General features: G+C 42.9%; 2 protein-coding genes across 7 annotated transcripts in view; both read left to right on the forward strand.

Annotated features, from left to right (window-relative positions):
- The window catches only part of ATP13A3 (ATPase 13A3), a 95,914-nt gene extending 88,160 nt beyond the window's left edge, over positions 1-7,754 (forward strand). For all 5 annotated transcript variants that reach the window (XM_039487266.1, XM_039487264.1, XM_039487265.1 and 2 more), the window contains 2 exons: positions 1,431-1,520; positions 3,232-7,754. In XM_039487266.1, coding sequence (XP_039343200.1) covers positions 1,431-1,520; positions 3,232-3,429 — 288 coding nt within the window. In that variant the 3' untranslated portion in view covers positions 3,430-7,754. The remainder of the gene's footprint in view (positions 1-1,430; positions 1,521-3,231) is intronic.
- Positions 3,385-19,075, forward strand: GP5 (glycoprotein V platelet). Of its 2 annotated transcripts, none has more exons than XM_039487269.1 (2): positions 3,385-3,444; positions 16,275-19,075. In XM_039487269.1, the coding sequence occupies exons 1-2, from the start codon at positions 3,432-3,434 to the stop codon at positions 18,233-18,235; spliced, it is 1,974 nt and encodes a 657-aa protein (XP_039343203.1). In that variant the 5' UTR covers positions 3,385-3,431; the 3' UTR covers positions 18,236-19,075. The 2 variants fall into 2 exon arrangements, with proteins under 2 accessions (XP_039343203.1, XP_039343204.1); XM_039487270.1 differs by lacking the exon at positions 3,385-3,444 and adding an exon at positions 13,171-13,250.
- Positions 19,076-19,995: the final 920 nt, after the last annotated feature.

Genomic DNA, 19,995 nt, shown 5'->3' on the forward strand with positions numbered 1-19,995 from the left:
TTTCATATTTTTGCACTGGGGTGACAGCACACCATCCTGCTCTCCTTGTGTCCTTTGCTAAATTCAGTGTCCACTCTTCATATGGAGTCACTGATAAGGATTGTTTGCCTTCTTGAGACAAGTGAAAAACCTGTCTTTGTAGGTGTTTGCTTCATAATGCAAGGATGCCCATGAGGCATGTCCCTTTTAGCTTTCTCTTCTGTTCCTCCGGAAACAGGTTCCTCTGCAGTTGCTTCACTGAGTACCTGATACTGAATGAGTGCTTTTAGCTGGGTTGAATACCTCCTGGTTTTCTCTCTGCTCTTTGTCCTGAATCATCAGCCCATTTCTTTGGTTTCTGTTCTCCCCAGTTCTCCTTTCACAGACTCCTCCCCTTGTCGTGTCTGTGGTAATGGTTTCCAAATGTGCTGTCAAAGAAGTGTTGAAACTTGTGCTTCCAGACCACATATTTTCTCCTGTAGTATGGCCACCAGCCTGCATTCATGCACCAGAGATCTAGTTGGTCTTCTGACAGAAACGTAAACATAGCATGTCTGAGGCAGAACACAGTTGTTCCCTTGTCCATATTTGCTACCTGGAGTAGAGCTATACCTCCAACAGAAGGAGCCAGACTCCCTCCAAAACTCACCAGCCTGCCACTCTTATTTGCCTACCTCAGGAGTTCACCTGGCAACTGACTATATACTAATCTTCACTGCTCAGCTCTACCCCCGCTTTAACAAGGCAGGGTTAACCTCTCGGACACTTCAAACTCTGGGGCTGTTCAAAGACCACAGGGTTGCAGCCACGCTGCCCTCACTGCGACATAGACAGACCTGTCTCACCTAGCCTGGTCAGGGTCCACAGCCCAGCCACGCAACCTTCCTAGAGAACAGACATACCAGACACACAGCTCACCAAGTCCCTCCGTCTCTGAGCACAGCATCCGCACCTGTGCCCCCGGAAACCCTGACCAGTTTGCTGCTCTGGTTCACCTAATAACTAACTTTGGACTGTGATCAACACCGCTAAATAAATACCCAAAATGTCAGACTAATCACAATGCAGAACATGATTTGAGAAAAGAATCTTAATTCAAAGCTTCCTTAGAACTTGCAGTGCTTACTGGAGATTCTTAAAATAGTAGTGTCAAACCTTGTTGTTTAAAAAAAAAAAATCCTATTTGTGTAAATGCAGTTGTCATAATTATTGCAATTAATGTAAAGCATATATTCATGCTCTTAAAACCCTCATGTAAGCACTTAAATACTGATGATGGTTTCTCTCTTAAATACTAATAAAAATAAATGTTGTCAAATGAAAGCTGAGTTTAGTTCTGCACTGAGTTAATTATGCCTTCATCACCGTTTCAGATTTTATTTTTATGTGCACACTAACAACAAATGATCATTAGTTTTTTAATTCTTCCCACTCACTGCAATGTCTCACAGAATATCCTCCTTGACATGATCCTTTGGAAGGTTGTGTTCAGTCGAGACAAACAAGGAGAATATCGCCTCACCATAGCCCAGCCACCTCAGGTTGGAGACCAGTATTTTTGCTGTCAATCATTCAACTGTATGCAGATTAATTTAATTGTTTACCATGCATTTCGTAGTGGTATATGGGTGTGTTTGTTTTCTGCCTGTCTAAACCTGTTTTTAAATAGTGTCTTTATCATATTTCTGTAACTTTACAATTAAAAGGGAATTTAACAGAAGCATCTTTAAATATTATTGTAAACATGTCCTAAGCAGGTAAGTGTACACTAAGAAGTTTAGCTTCACTTACAGGTCTTGAGAAACAGTGTGAGACCTCTCTAATTTTTCCATTGACTTGTTTTTTCACTCCAAAATGACATATTTAGAATTTCAGGGACTAACACATTCAGTGTCACCAGTGTTCATTCCAGACACTTAGTCTGCATGTCAGCAGATCAGTAGAGTGGGACTAGAAATGTTTTGATTCTCATGAAATCAGGGTTCTTAACGGTGGGTTTGAGCCAGCTCCCAATGAAATGAATTAAATTGACTTCAAAAGGTGTTGGTGTTGGAGAAAAAGGTGTGTGACCAGTAATTTATGGTACATACAAACAACGGGAAACAAAATGACAGACATGGTAAATTACTACTACTTTTTAAGCTGCTGTAGAAGGTGACGGTGTTGGCAGCTCTTACACCTCAAGAGATAGTCAGCAAACTGTGTTTAATACCATCCAGAGGCTACTGTCTATGGAAAATGCAATGTAGTAAAACACTGTTGGCTTGGTTATTACCTTTAACACCTTATATTGTTGCTCTACTTGTGGGCAGAGAACCTGCACAAGGCCCAGCCATTGCTTCAGTCAAAATTGAGCCCGATTTTGAGAACTGCCGTGATGCCTAGGGCTCGTGCTAGCATTCGGCATGGGAAAATCTAAGCCACGGCGCATAAGAGCAATCACTTATATCCACCAGAATGGCAGTCATACCCAGTAAACACAGTAGACTGAGAATGGGAGGAACCAAATATTTTGAGAATGATAGCAGTGTGTTTGTCTATTTATTCCAGTTAGTGGAGTAAAATTTCTAAGGTTCATGTATTGCCTATTTAGTATGCGGGGAGTGAGGAAGACTTTAAAAATAAACAAACACGGAGTGATTTATTGCGACACACTAGCAGATTACTTCTAATTCACTGCTTTGCATGCTTTTTAATAGCAAACACGGTCAGATAGGCCTGGTTAGTTTAAATTGCTTACTGCTTATTGTTGGTTGGATACCGTTGAACAAACGTGTATGTGTGTAAAATATTTAGACTTTTTTCACTAAACTTGGGCATCAAACAGACACAGTTACATCACAAAAAGTGTTTTAAGGCCATTATTCCTCAATAGTTTACTTTGGGAGTTGACTAGTTCCTCTGGACCAGTAGTTATAGGCCGTACTATGATCACTTTGAAATGTACATGAAAATGATTGCTGGTGCATGAGACCTAGATACTGTGATGCAGAATCTTATTTTCTCCTCACATTTGTACCTTTTAAAATCTCATTGCTGTCACAATGCAGAAGAGGGGGTAGGCGATCCTATATATAGACTCTGCACCACACTGTCTTGATCCTGTATAATGACAAGAATTTCTGAATGAAATTCATAATGAAAGTCATTCGTTTCTGATGTCTCATTGTAAAATTTCTGATGTGATTTTAAAGTATTTTGCTCTTGGCAGCCTAGTTTTCATATCTGTTCATTTCCCTGTCCCATCTGCAGGAGCCTTTGGATCGCTGGAGAGGATGCTTCCTTTCCTCCCTGTTTGGCTGCAGAAAGAAGATTCCAAAAGCCAAGTACATGCACTTAGCTCAGGAACTGTTGGTTGATCCAGAATGGCCACCAAAACCTAGAACAACTACAGAAGCTAAAGATCCAACCCAGGAAAATGGTTCATATCCAATAATCACTATAACATAACAATGAATCTCAGTGGTATGTTTCTTTAGCAGTATTCAGAGCTATGTAATTTTATGGCTTTATTTAGTATTGCAGCATGCTAAGCGTTCTCCTAGTACAAACATTTCCGGTTATTTGGTCTCTGAATACAAAGTTCAGAGCTGGACATCGTACAAATTATACATTAAAAAACACTGAGTTAGAAGAAACATTTTTTTACTACATTTTGAAGCCTCACTTGTCCAAAGTGAGCTGTATTTAAAGGTTTAAACTGCAGGGCAGTTAAATAGGGTCCTTTGAGTATTTGGGGAATGTTAATATTTGGTGGTAATTGTTCCACCCTGTGTTCCAACGGCAGTGTGAGCGCAGTGTGCTGTCTGACACAGCCTTTTCACAGCAGTACTGGAGACCCATAGAAACCACATGGAAAGGGTTGTCTGTTATTTCTTCTTCACCTTTTATCAGAAAGCATTGTGACTGTAAGATGATCCTGGAGTTTGAGTGTGTGTCCCTCCATTTCACATGGACTAAAACCAGGTTCGTACCTAATAGTTCAAGAGCGTTTCCAGCTGTGGGACAGGTAAGAGTCTGGACTTGCAGCTAGTCCTTAAGCCTGACCCTCCAGGACCTGGGAATGCAGTAAAACCTGAGTGCTCAGTCCCTAGGAGGAAGGAAGCGCATCACTCTCCTCTTACCGTCCTCTTCAGCTAATCCTGAATTGTCATAGGCTACAGAAGGACAGGTTGGTGGGGTCTTTGAGAAGGGGGATGCTGAAGAACCTAGGCCAAATAACTCTTCCCTTACATCTTACTTTTATTGCATTTAACTGACTGGTGGCTCCATACGTTCTTACTCTGTCCAACAAAGGGATTAGATTACTGTTATCAGACCAGGTTTTATTCGTATCATTTGAGCGATTTTTAACACCTTTGCACCAGCAAGGCAGAACTGCTGCTAGGAGGCAGAAAATGGGTTTCACATGCCCTTAGCATTAGCAAATATTAACCCTGGGCACCAAGGGCTTATAAATACCAAAGGGTTGGTCTGCCAGTGTCTTAATTACCATGTAGTTGTGTGCAGCAATGTTAAGATGGAAACAGATGAGCCACAATCCAGGTCTTGTTATAAAATTATTGGGCTGCCTTGGATCTTTCTTTTTTTTAAAACAAACAAACAAACAAACCACCTTTTCCACCCAGTGCTGCCATGAGTACTTAAAGTGTCAGTGCACAGTTTCACCATGAGGTGGTGCCAAAGAGCATTGTACTAGGCCACTTGGAAAATGAAATTGCAAATATGAGACAGTAAGCAGCAGCAACTTCAAAAATATTGGGTTTTAGAAGCCTATCAAAATGGGTAAAAAACCCAAAGCCTTTGGCAACCAAATAAAACAGTAAAACATTGAGGAAAAACTCCTCCAGTCAGTTCCTATTGCTCTTTTGAAAGAATAAAACATGCTAAAAGTTGGACTGCCTTTTTTAACTCCATGAAATTGATCTAAGCAACTCTGAACTTTGGGAGAGGACACCAGAAATCCAGCTCTGACCCTTACACGAAAAATCCTGTAGGATTGTATGTAGGGCTGAATGAAAACTGTGGAAATTACTCCACTCTAGGGAGTGTTCCCCCTCTATAAAATCCCGGGGATAGCTTGTTAAAGTTATCCAGGGAGGATATCATTCTTTAGGATTCTTTAGTAAGAGGAGTTTTGCAGCTCAGGCCTATTTCCTTTGTGTTTTCATATAAGGCAGTGTGTGGTAGTATCCTCCTTGCCTTGACGGTGTTGAACATGCCATGCCAACGCTGGGATTAATAATTGGGGCATAAATGCTTTGGAAGGTTCCTCTAGGACTGTGAAGATTAGCAGTTACATTAACAGTTACGCCTCATGAATTGATAGTACACCACAAGTGTACTATTCCCTATGGCAACTGACAGTTCTCTTCCTGTTTTATTTTGGGAAGGCATTTACCAGCCTTTAATCAGTAGTGCAGACCAGAATTGTCCTTTTCCTGCCTTTTATACTGTTAAACTTCAAACAATATTTGTAACTGTAGAAGAGTGTAAAAACTGGTTCACTGTTACTGATGTTGCCACTGTTGAGTCTTCGAAATATCTCATTAGTGTGGAATTTGGGGGGAAAGGCTATTGCTAGCTGAATGAATATTCTTTATATCTCCCCTTTATAGAAAATATTTTACTTTAGTGGAAAGATTCCATGAAGCTATGCATCTTGGACCTTGGAGCTGTGACTTACGACCACATCCTATATTTGTTTAAATGTTAACTAACAGGGGGGGTTGAGTTAGTTTAATTCATTTTAACTTGCTTGTTCAGTCAAAAGTGAAGAGAAAAATGTGCACATGCTCTGCATCTTTCAAGTACTATTGCTCAGTGCTCTTCCCACAAACTGCTAATCCGACTGTCCTCGGTCAGATGTTAAAGTCAGTCTTTCATTTGTGATGAGAATATTCCATGTACCAGCCCATTAGAAATCTCCAGATAATAAGGAGTAAACTACTTGTAGAGCAGTGAGTTTGTTTAAAGAGTATTCTAATTTTTTTAATTAGGGCCAAAATTGTCAAGTGTGTCCATTACTTTTGGGTGCCTGGCTTGTGAAAACAAGAGCATGATTTTCACTGGTCCCGAGCACCTGCAGGTTTCTTTGACTCCAGATAGAATTGTGGGTGCTCAGCACCTCTGAGAGTCCGGTGCTATGTTCTTCAAGTTGGGCACCAAAGTTAGTGGATGCTTTTGACATCATATGACTGAGCAGCTAGCATCTTTGACCAAGAACAGTTAGTTATTGTTAAGAATAAACAGATCATCTGTCTTTTTTGGGAAAAAATCCTTTAAAATTTTTCTTTTTGTTGCAAGGTTTTGTACTTCTGAGGGTTCAAATACAGCCATGGAAGTAGGCGCAGCTCCTGCTGAAGTCCCTGGGAATTGCATCTTCTTACCTCAGGGCAGGGTTCAGCCCTATTTGCCTGTGTATCACTTTGAAAGGAAGATGTGGTTTGTCAGGTGTACAGAAAGCTAGCAAACTAGATCTGGCCCCAAATTAGCAAGTTCAGTTCATACGTTGAAGTATGTTGGACTTCAGAGTTTGTGCTTAAAAGAAACCTTTTTGTAAATTGTTCTTGAAAGCTAATGAATTCAGATGAACAGAACTATTTAGTGGGTCCTACTAAATACTCTTGATGGTCTTTTTTCTTTCTATTATATAATTCAGCCTCACACGGAAGAGTTTGATTCAGATTTTCTTATTAAATTATTTAAGTATATACAGACCTAAATTTAAATCTGTATATGTCTTACTTCACTGTGTTAGGATTTGTAAATATGACTGATATAAATATTATTTATGCACATACGTAAAAGAATGGTCTACCCAGGAAAGCAATTGTTAAATAATAAATGTAACTTTTAAAAAATTTTAAATAAATAACCAGATCTTTAAAATGTCTATCCCTCAGGGTTGTTTTTAAAGTTCTCCTTCCCTTCAGATATAATTAGTGGTAACTGTAGATTTCAGACATTATATAACCAAGTCTGCTGTAAAATAGGCTGCAAATAATGCTTGAATCAAAGTGGAGAAGCCAACCACAAAGCAAAGATTGTTTAGATTCGTTTGTAAACTTTAAATTGGGAACTCTTACAATTGCACTTTTATTTTTAAAATGGTCACAGTTTTTTATTCTATTTATTTTATTTCTTCTGTGTTTATGAAGATTGTGCTGAATCAGTTAATCCGAAATTGGTAAATAATCCTCTACTGTATTATGTATATATTATATTAACATTAGACACACGCAGGATGCTTTTTTTATGCTGCAAATTTTTTAGTATTTTCCTTGGTCATCACAACATTCAAGATTTAGGAAGTGCTTTAGAATTTCTCCCATGAAATTTTGAATTATAAAATTAGATTTTTGTATGTCTGAGGGAAAGGGGTGGTTTTCTGACAATTTTTAGAGTCCTGAATATGTTAATTTTATACAGTACAGCTTCAGGGTTTTACAGCTATTTTCAATCAATTGCAGCTTGTTTGATAATTTTGAACCAGAAACTACTCTTAGTTTAGGTGATGACTTCCTTGAAACTAACAAAAATAGAAGGCTTGTGATTTTAGCGTTCTCTGGAAGCTCACCTTCCTCTTATTTTTAAAAAGCTAGTTTAAATCAGAAGTGATACTGCATCTTTATATTTAAAAACATGTAATGCTGCTCTAGAATGGTACCCAGTTGTCAAAGAGGCACACATGCATAACTGTACATTACAATTGTAAATAGCCTTGTAAAATCATTTTTACGATTGAAGCTATTTGAAATAAAAATGTAAATGAACAGCGTGTACTTTCATAGCTTTTGTTATTACTGTTCAGGAATATTTCTCTAATTCCCCCCGTGACACGTTTAGGGCTCGATTCAGAGCCCATTGAAATAGATGGATAGAATGACTCGCATTGGCTTCAGTGGGCTTCGGCTCAGCCCATCTCCGTGCACTCTTGCTGAGTAAGGGGCATGTGTGCTCATATACACACACACACCAGATTAATATCTGGAAACAATGACAGTGACCTTAGTCTTGCATCATGGATTGATGAAGGCCCTGTCGAGGCTGTAACTTGTACCTTACTAAGGATAGTGATGCATTTCTGCTTCATTATTGAGATCTTCCAGTGCTGCACGGTTGCAGCGTGGTGTGCTGATAGCATTTCTTCTATGGTGACACTTTCATTTCTTGCCAATCGTCTGCCTGCAAACAGTGATGTTCCTGCCACTGCCATATCCTGCTCTGAGTCTGGAAACATCACTTCATGAGTGAGGCTGAGACCCTTCCATACTGCAGAGTGGAAATACATTTAAATATTTTAGGACAAAGAACTTTGTTTAAGAAAAGTTAAGGCGGAATGTGTTTGAGAGGGGTCCAGCCAACACCCAAAAGCTTGACAGGTTTTTTAAAAACCCAGGCACAAACCTGGAACCAAAACAATATTTTATGAACCTTTTGCTTTCACCAAGATCCTTATGGACTTAGGTTTTTGTTGCAGACAGTTCATTGAGGCAAGGGAATTCAACTGGGGAGACACAGAAAGGAGGTAAAAAGGGCCCAGCCTGGATTGCTTAGCCTAAGTCTGAAGCAGAAAGGTGCCCATTCCCTGCTGGTGCTGCCACAATGCAGCACTAGTGATGGAAAAGTGGCTGGAACTGGAGGACCTTGTTCCCCAGATCCTTACACTTTGGCAGAAGTACAGGGGATTTCAAAATAAATACATACATGAATCTGAGACTGATGTTCCTTTGGGTCTACTACAAAAGCCTGTATATTCAGTTATGTATTGGCCATGTGACATAACATAAGCAAGACATTCTGCTCCTCTTAGGCGTGTATTTCTGTACCTTATTCGTGATGGGGGGATGGAATAAAGAATTCTGGCTCTACTCAGACTTCTACTGGGCTGTTGGGGCACATATGCCACTCTTTCTGGTGGACCACATCCACACTGACCATAACTGTCCTCCTCCTTTGAATGCAGGTTTCTATGTGTATTCCACTGTGGGAACGCATGCACTTCATGCCCTGGGGGTCAGAGAATTTTTGCAAGCAGTATTTGTTGCCCTGTGCATGTGCCTTTTCCTTCCTTCATGAGTCCTTACATAATTTAAAGAACTCCGGGGCCACCCTCTGCTCTGTGGGAATATATACAGCTGCCCTAAAAGGGAAGTATCACAGGCAGCCTTACAAACCTAGACCGGCATCTCAATAATTATTTCACCAGCCGTCTTTATGACCCTCCTGGTAAGAGACAAAGAGTATGGACCTCTCGTTTTCCTGGACCTGCCATGCCTACAGCACCATCTCAATCTTATCCCCCAGTAAAAAGATATTTTGTGACAGGCGCTCAAGAGGTGCAAACCATGATGCCTCTACATGATCCCCACGTACCCTTTGGCTATTGTTTAGCACTCCAGTTCCACAACTGGAGTGTCATAGCAGACAAGTGGGTATTAGATATCATCTATCCAGGGGCGGCTCTACAAAGTAGGCTGCCCCAAGCAGCGCGGAGCGCTGCGCCGCCCTTCCCCAGTCCCGCGGCGGGTCCCCTCTTCCCGCGGCTCCGGCATCCTGGGGAGGGCGTCATTTGCTCGGTGGAGCTCCGCCGGCATGCCTGCGGCAGGTCCACCGGAGCCCGGACGAGCGGACCTGCCGCAGTCATGCCTGCGGGAGCTCAACCGAGCCGCGGGAAGCGGGACCCGCCGCAGTCATGCCTGCGGCAGGTCCGCTGTCCCGGGCTCCGTGGACCTGCCGCAGGCATGCGAGCTCCACCGAGCCAAATGCCGCCTCCCCAGGATGGCTGGTGCCTAGAGCCGCCCCTGCATCTATCCCAGCTATGCGATCAAATTTACTTACCTACCTTCTCCAAAACCCCCATTCTCACGAGGAATCCCTCTTCCAGCAAGGAACAATAGAGTGTGCACCTCTTCAGCATCAAGGAAAAAGTTTTTACTCTACATAGTTCCTAGTCCCTAAAAAGTTGGGTAGTTGGAGACAGAGCTGTATCCTCGATCTCTGTAATCTCAACCACTTTATTCACCAACTGAGATTTCACACGGTCGCTCTGGCATCAATATCCTATCCCTGGAAAAAGACATATGGTTTACAGCTCTTGATATGAAGGTCATGTACTTTCACATGGATATTCACCCCGTCCACAGGCATTTTCTCAGATTCGTGGTGAGCCCTGACCACTTTCAATACAGGGTCTTCCCATTCGGCCTCACCACTGCCCCCTAGGGTCTTTACCAAGATCTTTCTGGTAGTAGCAGCTCTTTTCAGACAGACCGGTTTTCTGTTTTCCCTTATGTCAATGGTTGGCTTCTCGTAACATATCCGGAAGCCTATGAGTCAACCTCATCAATGCTTCAACGACTTTCTTCCCGAGGAGTCAGTGGGGGCTTGGAAAAGTGTCCTCACTCCATGCAGACTATAGACTTCATAGGGGCCACTCTAGATTCAGTCATGGCGAGAGTTCATCTCCCAAGGGACAGGTTTTGCACCAGGAGCACGCTGTTAGATCAGGTTATAGGCAACCTTTGAGTTCCAATCAGAACTTGTTTTCCTTCTGGAGCCAATGGCTTCATGGACATATGTTATCCCATTCGCCAGACTTCACCTACATTGCCTTCAGGGGTAGCCCCAGAGAGTGTATTCACCAGTCAAACACAGCATGAATACCTTAGTAATAATTCCATCCAGAGTAACATCTTCCTTGGTGTGGTGGAAGGATCCCCATCAGGTATGTGTGGGTGTCTCCTTCCTATTATCCTTGCCAGACAAGATGATCATTAGAGACCCCTCTCTCTTCAGCTGGGCAGTCCACATGGACAACCATATGGTGCAGGGTACTTAGATGTCCCAAGAGACCAGGATGCACATCAACCTTCTGAAACTCCAGGCACCGCGAGAAGCTTGCAAGGTTTTTCTACCATTCGTCCTATCCCACCATGTCCTCATAACATCAGACAACCTGACAACTGCCTCATAAATCAATAACCAGAGAGGAGTAAGATCAGTCCCACTATGTGTAGAAGCAGCCACCCTGTGGAAGTGGTGCATCAGGAATCGAAGCGCCCCGTTGGCACCTTATTTTCCAGGAACTCAGGATGTGTTAGTGGACACCCGCAGCAGGTATGTCCCCATCAGCGGGAGTTGCATGATTCAATAATAAATAACATTTCTGTTCAGTGGGTGACACCCAATCAGGATCTGCTCTGCTGAACGAACAAGAAGTGCAACATACGTTGCTCCAGAGATGCTCTTGGACTCTGCCCTCAGAGCGATGCTGTCTTTCTCCCCTCGTCAGACCATCTGAGCGATGTCTTTCCTCCCTTATCGTTCCTACCTTGGGTCTTACAAAGTCACAAGAGGGTACAATTCATCCTCGTTTTCCCCCAATTGGCTCCCAAATCTCCTACAACAGTCATCTCATTCTCCACTCATCAGCCAGTCCTTCCCTGATCTCTTGATCTAGGAGAAGCGCAGGATCAAGCATCCCAGCCTCAAAGTGCTTCATCTCCTGGCTTGGATTTTTGGATGGGTATCAACATTAGAACATTCCTGATCAGAAACTGGACAAACCACCCTTAATAATAGCAGAAACGGTTCCTCTAGGAAATGCTATTCAGCCAAATGACGCATTTTTCCATCTGGGCACAGCAGAAACATCTCCTGAGTCATCAGATATTCCCCTATTTTGGACTATCTTCTTTCTCTCACAACCGCTGGGCTATCCCTCGGTTCTATATGAGTCCACCTGGCAGCAATCAGTGCATTGCAGCCACCGTCAGGTGATTATTCAATTTTCATTCACCCATTAGCTAGCAGACTCTTAAAGGGCCTAATCAGAATCTTCCTGCCAGTAAGAAAACCTGCTCCTCATTGGGACGTAAGCCGTGTATTTACGGTACTCACTAAGCCTCCTTTTGAGCCGTTAGCTACATGTTCATGTCTAACCTATCAATGAAAGTTGCATTCCTTGTGGCCATCACCTCAGCCGGAAGGTGAGTGAGCTGGGAGCCCTAGTGGTGGGTGGGCTACACACTATATTTGATAAAGACCAAGTCTCTTTACAACTACATCCAAAGTTCCTCCCCCAAAGTAGTTTCGGAGTTTCACTTGAACCAGTCAGTCCACGTATCTGTTTTTTCTGAATCTCCATGCATCTGAAGAAGAGCAGAGACTTCATTCTCTCCATGTATGACAAGCTTTTACCTTCTATTTGCAAAGGACAAAACAAATTAGAAAATGACCTACATTGTTTCTTGTTATAGCAGAATGAGTCTGAGGTCAAGCTGTATCCTCCCAGAGGATCCTTGAGTGGATTTCAGGCTGTATCCTGTTGTTACTAGTTGCATCTTTCTCCTCATCATGGGGTGCGAACTCATTCTACAAGAGCAACTTCAGTGGCATTGCTTCAGGAAGTGCCCTTACTTGACATTTGCAAATCAGCTCCTTTGCGTTCCAGCCGTATGTTTGTGGGGCCTGATGCTCTAGTGCAGAACTCCCCACTGATGCTTCCTTTGGGACAGTGGTTCTCCAAACAGCTCTGCTGCCTGCATCTTCGCACTCTCCCCCTACTTGAGTACTGTTTGTCAGTCACCCACCATGGAATGCACATAAGGACCAGCACTCAGAGGAGGTTACTTACCTTATAGTAACTGGAGGTGGTCCATATCTAGTCTATCCGCCCTCCCCCCCCCCCCCTTTGTTTCGGCTCTTGACTAGATTTGTCATAGAAAAAGAACTGGAGAGGCAGTCAGACTGCGCCGCCCTTTATGCCTTTGGTTGGAAGCGCGAGGAGGGCAAGGGCATGGACAAGCACCAACGGACACTGCTGGCAAGAATTTGCCAACTCCAGGCGTATGGCAGGCATGCGTACCCAGCGTGGAATACTGATACGGACCACACATCTCAGAGAGCCACCAGTTACTGTAAGGTAAGTAACCTCCTCTTTTGTCCCAAGGCACATTGCTTGCAAAAGCCGTGTGTGTGTGTGTTTTGCTGCATACCCACAAATCCCACTGGAGTAAATGGGAACTGTGGGTACAGGGAACCTCTGAAAATCAGTCCACTTCTCTTACATGACTTCACTTTTGGCAGTGAAGTTAACATAAATTCTGTCCTTTGCCTTTAAAATACCACTCATTTTTGCATAAGTTAAGAGGTGTTATCTTGAGGATGCATTATGCTGTCAGCCTTCCCATGTAACATGCAGAATCAGAGTCCTCACTTGTCTGCTATACGCTTACTAGATGCCTCTAGGATGCTTTGCCTCTAAGGTAAGACTCAAACACCTATATATATATATAATATATAATTTTTAATTTAACATTCTGCTGGGGGCTGGGTTTAGAATGTGCACAAGATAGTAATTCACAATAGTTCAGATAATGTGTTATTGAATTTGGTATATTTGATTTTCCAATAATGTGGGTTCAAGTCCTGGTATGTAAACTTGTCAGTTTTATATGTTGTTCATGGATTGAGTTCTGGGATTCTTGTACAATACACTGAGAAATCTTTAGGAACACAGGAATTGTTGCACTAGATCAGACCCAAGATCCATCTAGGCCATTGTCCTGTCTCTGATGGTACCCAGCACCGCAGGCTTCAGAAGAAGATGCAAGAACCCTGCAGTAGTTTAAAGTGGGATAATTGCCCCTCAGTAGGGAATGGCTTAAGCCCTGAAGCATGGGGTTTAATATCCCTTACAGAATTTTCAGCTTAATTATAACAACTCTGGATATTCTTGTTATCCATATAACAATAAATGTCCGATCCTGTTTTGAATCTTCTGACGTTTTGGTCTCAATTCAATCCTACTCTGCTTTTGATCCATGAGGAGGCTTCACCTCTCACCCATTGATGAGATTCTTTAGCAGGCGTTTGTGTGGGATCGTAGGCCCTGGGGGGAGGAGGAGGGTTCTGAATAAATTGTCAGCTGGTTCTCCTTAATCTGCTTCTTTCTTGATACAATCAAAGAATTCTAGGGTCCTACTGAGAGAGTTTTTTCTTCTGCAGAAAGCGTGCTGGTTACACCCTCTCAGATCAGGAACACAGACTAGCAAAACACCTGGATGTACTGATCATTTCAAGCAGTTTGCCAGATGCAGATGTAAGGTTAATGGTCCAGACTTCCCTGAATCTTACAGCCTTTTTAAGCAGATACGACATCTGCTTCCCTTCAGTCCCCTGGAACAGTGACTGTTTTTAAAGAATGATTTTATGTTCCTGTTAGCAGCTCAGCTGCTTCAGAATTCTTGGATGGACCCTCAGGCCTGATGACTTATTGCTTTTTAAACTATCACTTTGCACCAGCAACTCCTTTTCTGTCATCTGTCTCTGAGAGCGGCTCCAGGATAGGACTCTCCCAAACATCCTCTGTGGTGAAACATGATGCCAAGAAATCAATCAGCTTCTTCAAAATGTCCTTATCTTCCTTAATTGGCCCCTTTTAACCTTGCTAAACCAGCCACCCCATCTTTCGCAGGCCTCCTGCTGCTTATGTACTTGAGTCTTTTGTTTGTTTTTACACTTCTAGCAATTTGCTCTTCTAAATTCATTTTGTCCCTCCTAATTTCCCTTGTACTTAATGCCTGCTGTACTTATGCTCCTATTTATTGGCTTCACAAGAGTCAGATTTCCACATTTTGAAGGATTTCTTTCTGGCTTGATTAGACTCTCAGACCTTGCCATTTAACCATAATGGTTCATTAGCTGCCTTCCTAATTCTCTGTGTGGTCAGTGATGTGTCTCTTCTGAGAGTCTATTATTATTTGGCGGGGGGGGTAAGTCTATTCCATGCCACTTCTAAGGATTTTACTTCCTTCTTCCTTTGCTTGTAACATTAGAGCCTTTTTGACGAACCTCATTGTACTGAAACCTCCTTTTCTAAAGTTTAGTACCACTGGTACCTACCTCCCCTTGGGTGTTGAGTCTAATTATATGATGGTCACTGTTACTTATCAGCTCAGCTCCTGTTACTTCTTGAATTAGCTCCTGTATATGACTAGAATATCCTTTCTTGTGTGCTCAGGAATTTGCTGTTCCAAGACGCAATCATTGAAGTGGTGAGAAATTGCTTCTTTCTACTTTGTGTTCTTGAACCATTTGATCAGTTTATAGGTGGGGTGTTGAAGTCCTCCATTATCTCACCCTGTTAGATTTTGCTGCCTCTTTGATCTCTCTCAGCAGTTAAACTCTTACCCAGGTATGACAGGATCTAAAACCCCATTGGGCTTCTGCTAATACATACAGTTTCAACGCTCATTTCCAAATGTTAGGTGACGTACAACTGGGAGAGAAATTTCATGTAACCATATAGATGTGGAGGATGGCTTACGCTGAGCTGTTTGGCCATATCTGTAAGAGGGCTTGTTTTGCATGACAATGATAAAACATACAATGTTTTAATCTTCAAAGAAGAGCATGCTTCAAAGAGTTTTAAATATGAATAGTGATCACAAAATATTGATATATTATATGCTTTTATTGTGGCTAATACAAATATGAAAAAATCAAGATGATAAATCTTCAGTACTCTGAATTTAAAGATGAGCGCCAGGATTGCCATCCCTCCAGCCTTTACCCGGACAGTCTGGTTTTTGGCTTCTGTATCCGGGTGCCATTTATGGTTGCCAGGTGCCTGGTTTTTGAGCGGAAAGTCTGGTCGAAAAGGGGACCTGGCAGTGTCCGGTCAGATGTACTGACCGGGCACCAACATCCGGATACTGTGGGGTCATTAACCCCTGCCAGCCCCGCTGCCTCCTACCTGCAGGCCAGCTCCTTGTCAGGCTGCAGCAGCTCCTGTCCCAGCCCCAGAGCAGAGGGAGCCCAGTTTGGGGGGGGGGAGGGAGTTGGAGACGATCCAGCGAGTGATTGGGAGTGGGGAGGAATTAGTGATGGGGTGGGGCCTTGGGAGAAGAGGCAGCACAGCAGTGGGGCCTTGGAGGGAAGCGGCAGAGAGAGGGCAAGGTCTGGGGGAAGATGCAGAGAAGGGCTGAGGCCAGGGGGAAGGGGGGAGTACGGGGCGGGGCCTTGGAAGTGGCAGGGCCACGGGGGGTCCAGTTACCAGCAATTAGAAAGGTGGCAACCCTAGTGAGCACCATTGAAATGCACGTAATCAAATAAAACCACAGAGTTTGGAGAGTTTTCATCATAATCCAAACGGAAGTTTAGTACATTTTTAGGTTTTTGCTACAGTCATTCACACAGTACATTTTATGATTAGTACCAAATTGTTACAAATATGTAAAATGGAAACTGGATTCTCTAGTACTAATTTATAACTGCTCATATTCCAGGCACTTCAGCGAGGATGTTGGTTTTTCGTTTAGCTGTAATCATCCATCTTTTCCTTCAGCTGAATGCATTTGTTTGCCCTAAGGAATGCGAGTGTATTCTGAAAGATGCCATCCATTGCTCTGGTTCCAGTATCAAAGACCTAGCATCATTAGGTCTGCCTACCAACATGACACAAATTCTGATAACAAGTACTAAAGCAACAGAGTTGAAGGACAAAGTCTTTTCCGGAATGACAGTGCTACAGCGTCTCATTCTGTCTTCAAACCAGCTTTCCCTAATTTTGCCAGGAGCTTTTAAAGGCTTAGTAAAGCTGAAGACCCTCATACTGTTTGACAACAAGTTAACTCAGCTTCCCACAGGAGTGTTCGATGAAATGGTGGACCTTCAGCAGTTGATCCTTGAAAAGAATTTGCTGAAAGATGTTGAGCGCAGCCTGTTTGACAAACTAGTCAATTTGCAGGAGCTGTTTTTGAACAAAAACCATCTGACAGAGCTTCCTGATGGAGTTCTAAGAAACCTCGCCAAGCTTAAACTACTGAACTTATCCAGAAACTATTTGGCAGTCTTGCCTAGAAATATATTTAGCACATTAACCAAACTTGAGAAGCTCACTCTGTATATGAACAGGCTCAGTTCAATAGACTCTGGTGTGTTTGATAACCTGAGAGAGCTGCAGGAGCTTCTTCTGCATTCAAATGACATTCAGTCCATTGCCCTGGGTGCATTTCGCAATCTCCTTAAACTAAATAGTTTAACGCTCTCTCGAAATAAACTGCAGTTGTTGCCTCATGGGCTCTTTCTGCATTTGCACAATTTGACTAAATTGACCTTGTATGGAAATCCACTGGGATCCCTTCCAGAAATATTGTTTGGAGAAATTCGGACTCTCCGGAGTCTGTGGGTATATGACACCAAACTCTCAACTGTGCCAGATTTTGTGTTTGGTAATTTGACAGATTTAGAGCTACTTGTGCTGACTTTCAATCCTGAGTTAAGTGTTCTCCCAAGGAACGTATTCAGTGGCCTGCATGAACTTCGGCATTTGTCTTTGCATACAAATAATCTCTCTACTCTCCCGGAGGGCATCTTCCAGGGTCTGCAGAAACTTCAGGAGATTTCCCTTTTCAATAACAGGATTGAGGTTCTGCCTAAAAACCTCTTTTATAATCTCAATAATCTCCAGGCAATTTACCTAAACTGTACCAGCCTGCAGTCTCTTCCTGGAGACTTCTTTGCGTCGTTACCCAAGCTGCAAGAGGTCGTGCTTGACAACAATCCTTGGAAATGTGATTGTCAAATTGCTGAATTCAAAGGGTGGCTCCAGAGGAATTTAGACATAGTAAAAAATGTCACGTTCCTAACTTGTGACAGTCCCATAGCATTAAGGAATATTTCTCTCTTGTCTCTACCAGATGATCATTTTCACTGCCCCTCTACCACAGCCCTTCCACACCACACACCTGAGAGCTCCACTCGTTCCCACACAGCATCTGTTCTTGTCACTGAACACTTGCCTTTCACTTGGAAGACCCCCACAGCTCCTGTGCCCGTGAAACATACGAACATCCCCTTGCTGCCTCCGCCTGCAACTCCATATTTTACTGACTCCATCACTGGAGATGTTGAGCTGTCTGAATTTCACCCCACAGAAATTCCAATCCAACTTCCCACCGGCATAAGGAGAGAAATCAACAGAGTAAGAGAAATGGTCTCAACCACTGCCGCACCGGTCAGGGGTTCACAAGACTGTCTCAGTGCGTGGCCATTTTTTAAATGTAACATTCCATATTGTCAAATATTTTTGTCTCTCTATGTTTTGGCTGTAACAGTCCAAGTTTTAACTGTTGTGACCACTTTCTACGTGGTGTATGAAGTCAGGCAGCTTGTGCACTGCAGCAATAGCCCTGCTCAATCTGTTGGACTGGTGAGAATTTTACATGGGGTTAGGAATGCAGATTAGGAGCTCAGCACTAATGTAACATAGAGGATTAGTTGCATTACTGGGCACAGGCCTCATATTTTGGACATTACAGATCTTGCATAGCGAGCACTGTAAACAGGAGACTGTGTGTGTTTCTCAGCTGCACAGCACTGTATATTGAAAATGTCCTTTATCTACTGTGTATTTTATAGCATGTGCCTACAACAACCCCAGCTTCAGCCAGTTCTCGAGCTTTTGAAATGCCCACAAACTAGGTGTAGAGGTTGTGTATAGAGTCTGGCCATCATGCTTAACTACTAATGCTGCTGTAGAGAATCAGACTAATGTAATCGTAAGGATTTTTCAATTTGCGCATTTTGAATAGCTCTTGGTTTCAGCTGTTCGGAGGATAATTCTGTACCCTCAATTATATGTATTGTTTTGTTAGTTTTAAAAGAGAGGCTCCAGATCAAACAGAAGCTATGGGCTTGAAGCAGGAATGGCTGGGTGAGGTTCTTGACCTGTGTGATGCAGACGTGCTGGAAGTTGGGTGATGGGGATGCAGCAGCACCCCATGGCTTGCAGAAATAATAGCAACCAATGTGTGGTTTCCATCACAGACAGGGTTTACAGTTTGGTTCAGTGGCTTTCAGCACCCCCACTATACAATTGTTCCCCCAGCCCTGGCAGGAGGTCAGACTAGATTATCATAATGGCCCTGCCTGGCCTTCAAATTGTGTGTGTTTGGAAAGGACTAAACTGCATTGTTAGAAAATCCATCTCCTCACCGGACTTGCAAACGGCACCTTAGATTATTGGTGTTCATCGCTTCCACAGGGTGTTCACTTTTTGGACATTACTCTGCTTAGACAATGGGAAATAAACAAGTCACTTTCCTTTGTTTCTAGTCAGTTTTATTGTCTAGTGATCTGCATTTGCGCCCTGCTGCAATGTCTAAGAACACAATAAAGGTCCATCTAGCCCAGTATCCTGTCTTCCAACAGTGGCCAGTGCCAGGTGCTCCAGAGGGAATGAACAGAACAGGGCAATTTATTGTCACTGAGTCCCAGCTTCTGGCAGTCAGAGGCTTAGGGACATCCAGACATGGGATTGCATCCCTGCCCATCCTGGCTAATAGCCATCAATGGACCGATCCTCCATGAATTTATCTTGTTGTTTTTTGAACCCAGTTATACATTTGGCCTTCACAACATCCCCTGGCAATGAGTTCCACAAATTGACCATGCGTTGTGTGGAGAAATACTTCCTTTTGTTTGTTTGAAACCTGCTGCCTATTAATTTCATTGGGTGGCCTCTGGTTCTTGTGTTATGAGAAGGGGTAAATAACACTTTCTTCACACCATGCACAATTTTATAGACCTCTATCATAGCCCTCCTTAGTCATCCCTTTTCTAATATCTCCTTGTATGGAAGCTGTTCCATACCCCTGATCTCTGCCCCTTTTCCAATTCTAATATATTGTTTTGGAGATGGGGCAGCCAGAACTGCACATCGTATTCAAGGTGTGGGTGTACCATGGATGGATATAGTAGCATTGATATTTTCTGTCTAATCTCTCTTTCCAAATGGTTCCTAACATCGTTTGCTTTTTTGACTGCTGCTGCACATTGAGTGGATGATTTCAGAGAACTATCGCCAATGACTCCAAGATCTCTTTCTTGAGTGGTAACAGCTAATTTAGACCCCATCATTTTGTATGTTGGGATTATGTTTTCTAATGTGCATTACTTTGCATTTATCGCCATTGAATTTCATCTGCCATTTTGTTGCCCAGTCAC

This window comes from Mauremys reevesii, linkage group 9 (genome assembly GCF_016161935.1).
Source record: "Mauremys reevesii isolate NIE-2019 linkage group 9, ASM1616193v1, whole genome shotgun sequence".
Lineage (NCBI taxonomy): Eukaryota > Metazoa > Chordata > Testudines > Geoemydidae > Mauremys > Mauremys reevesii.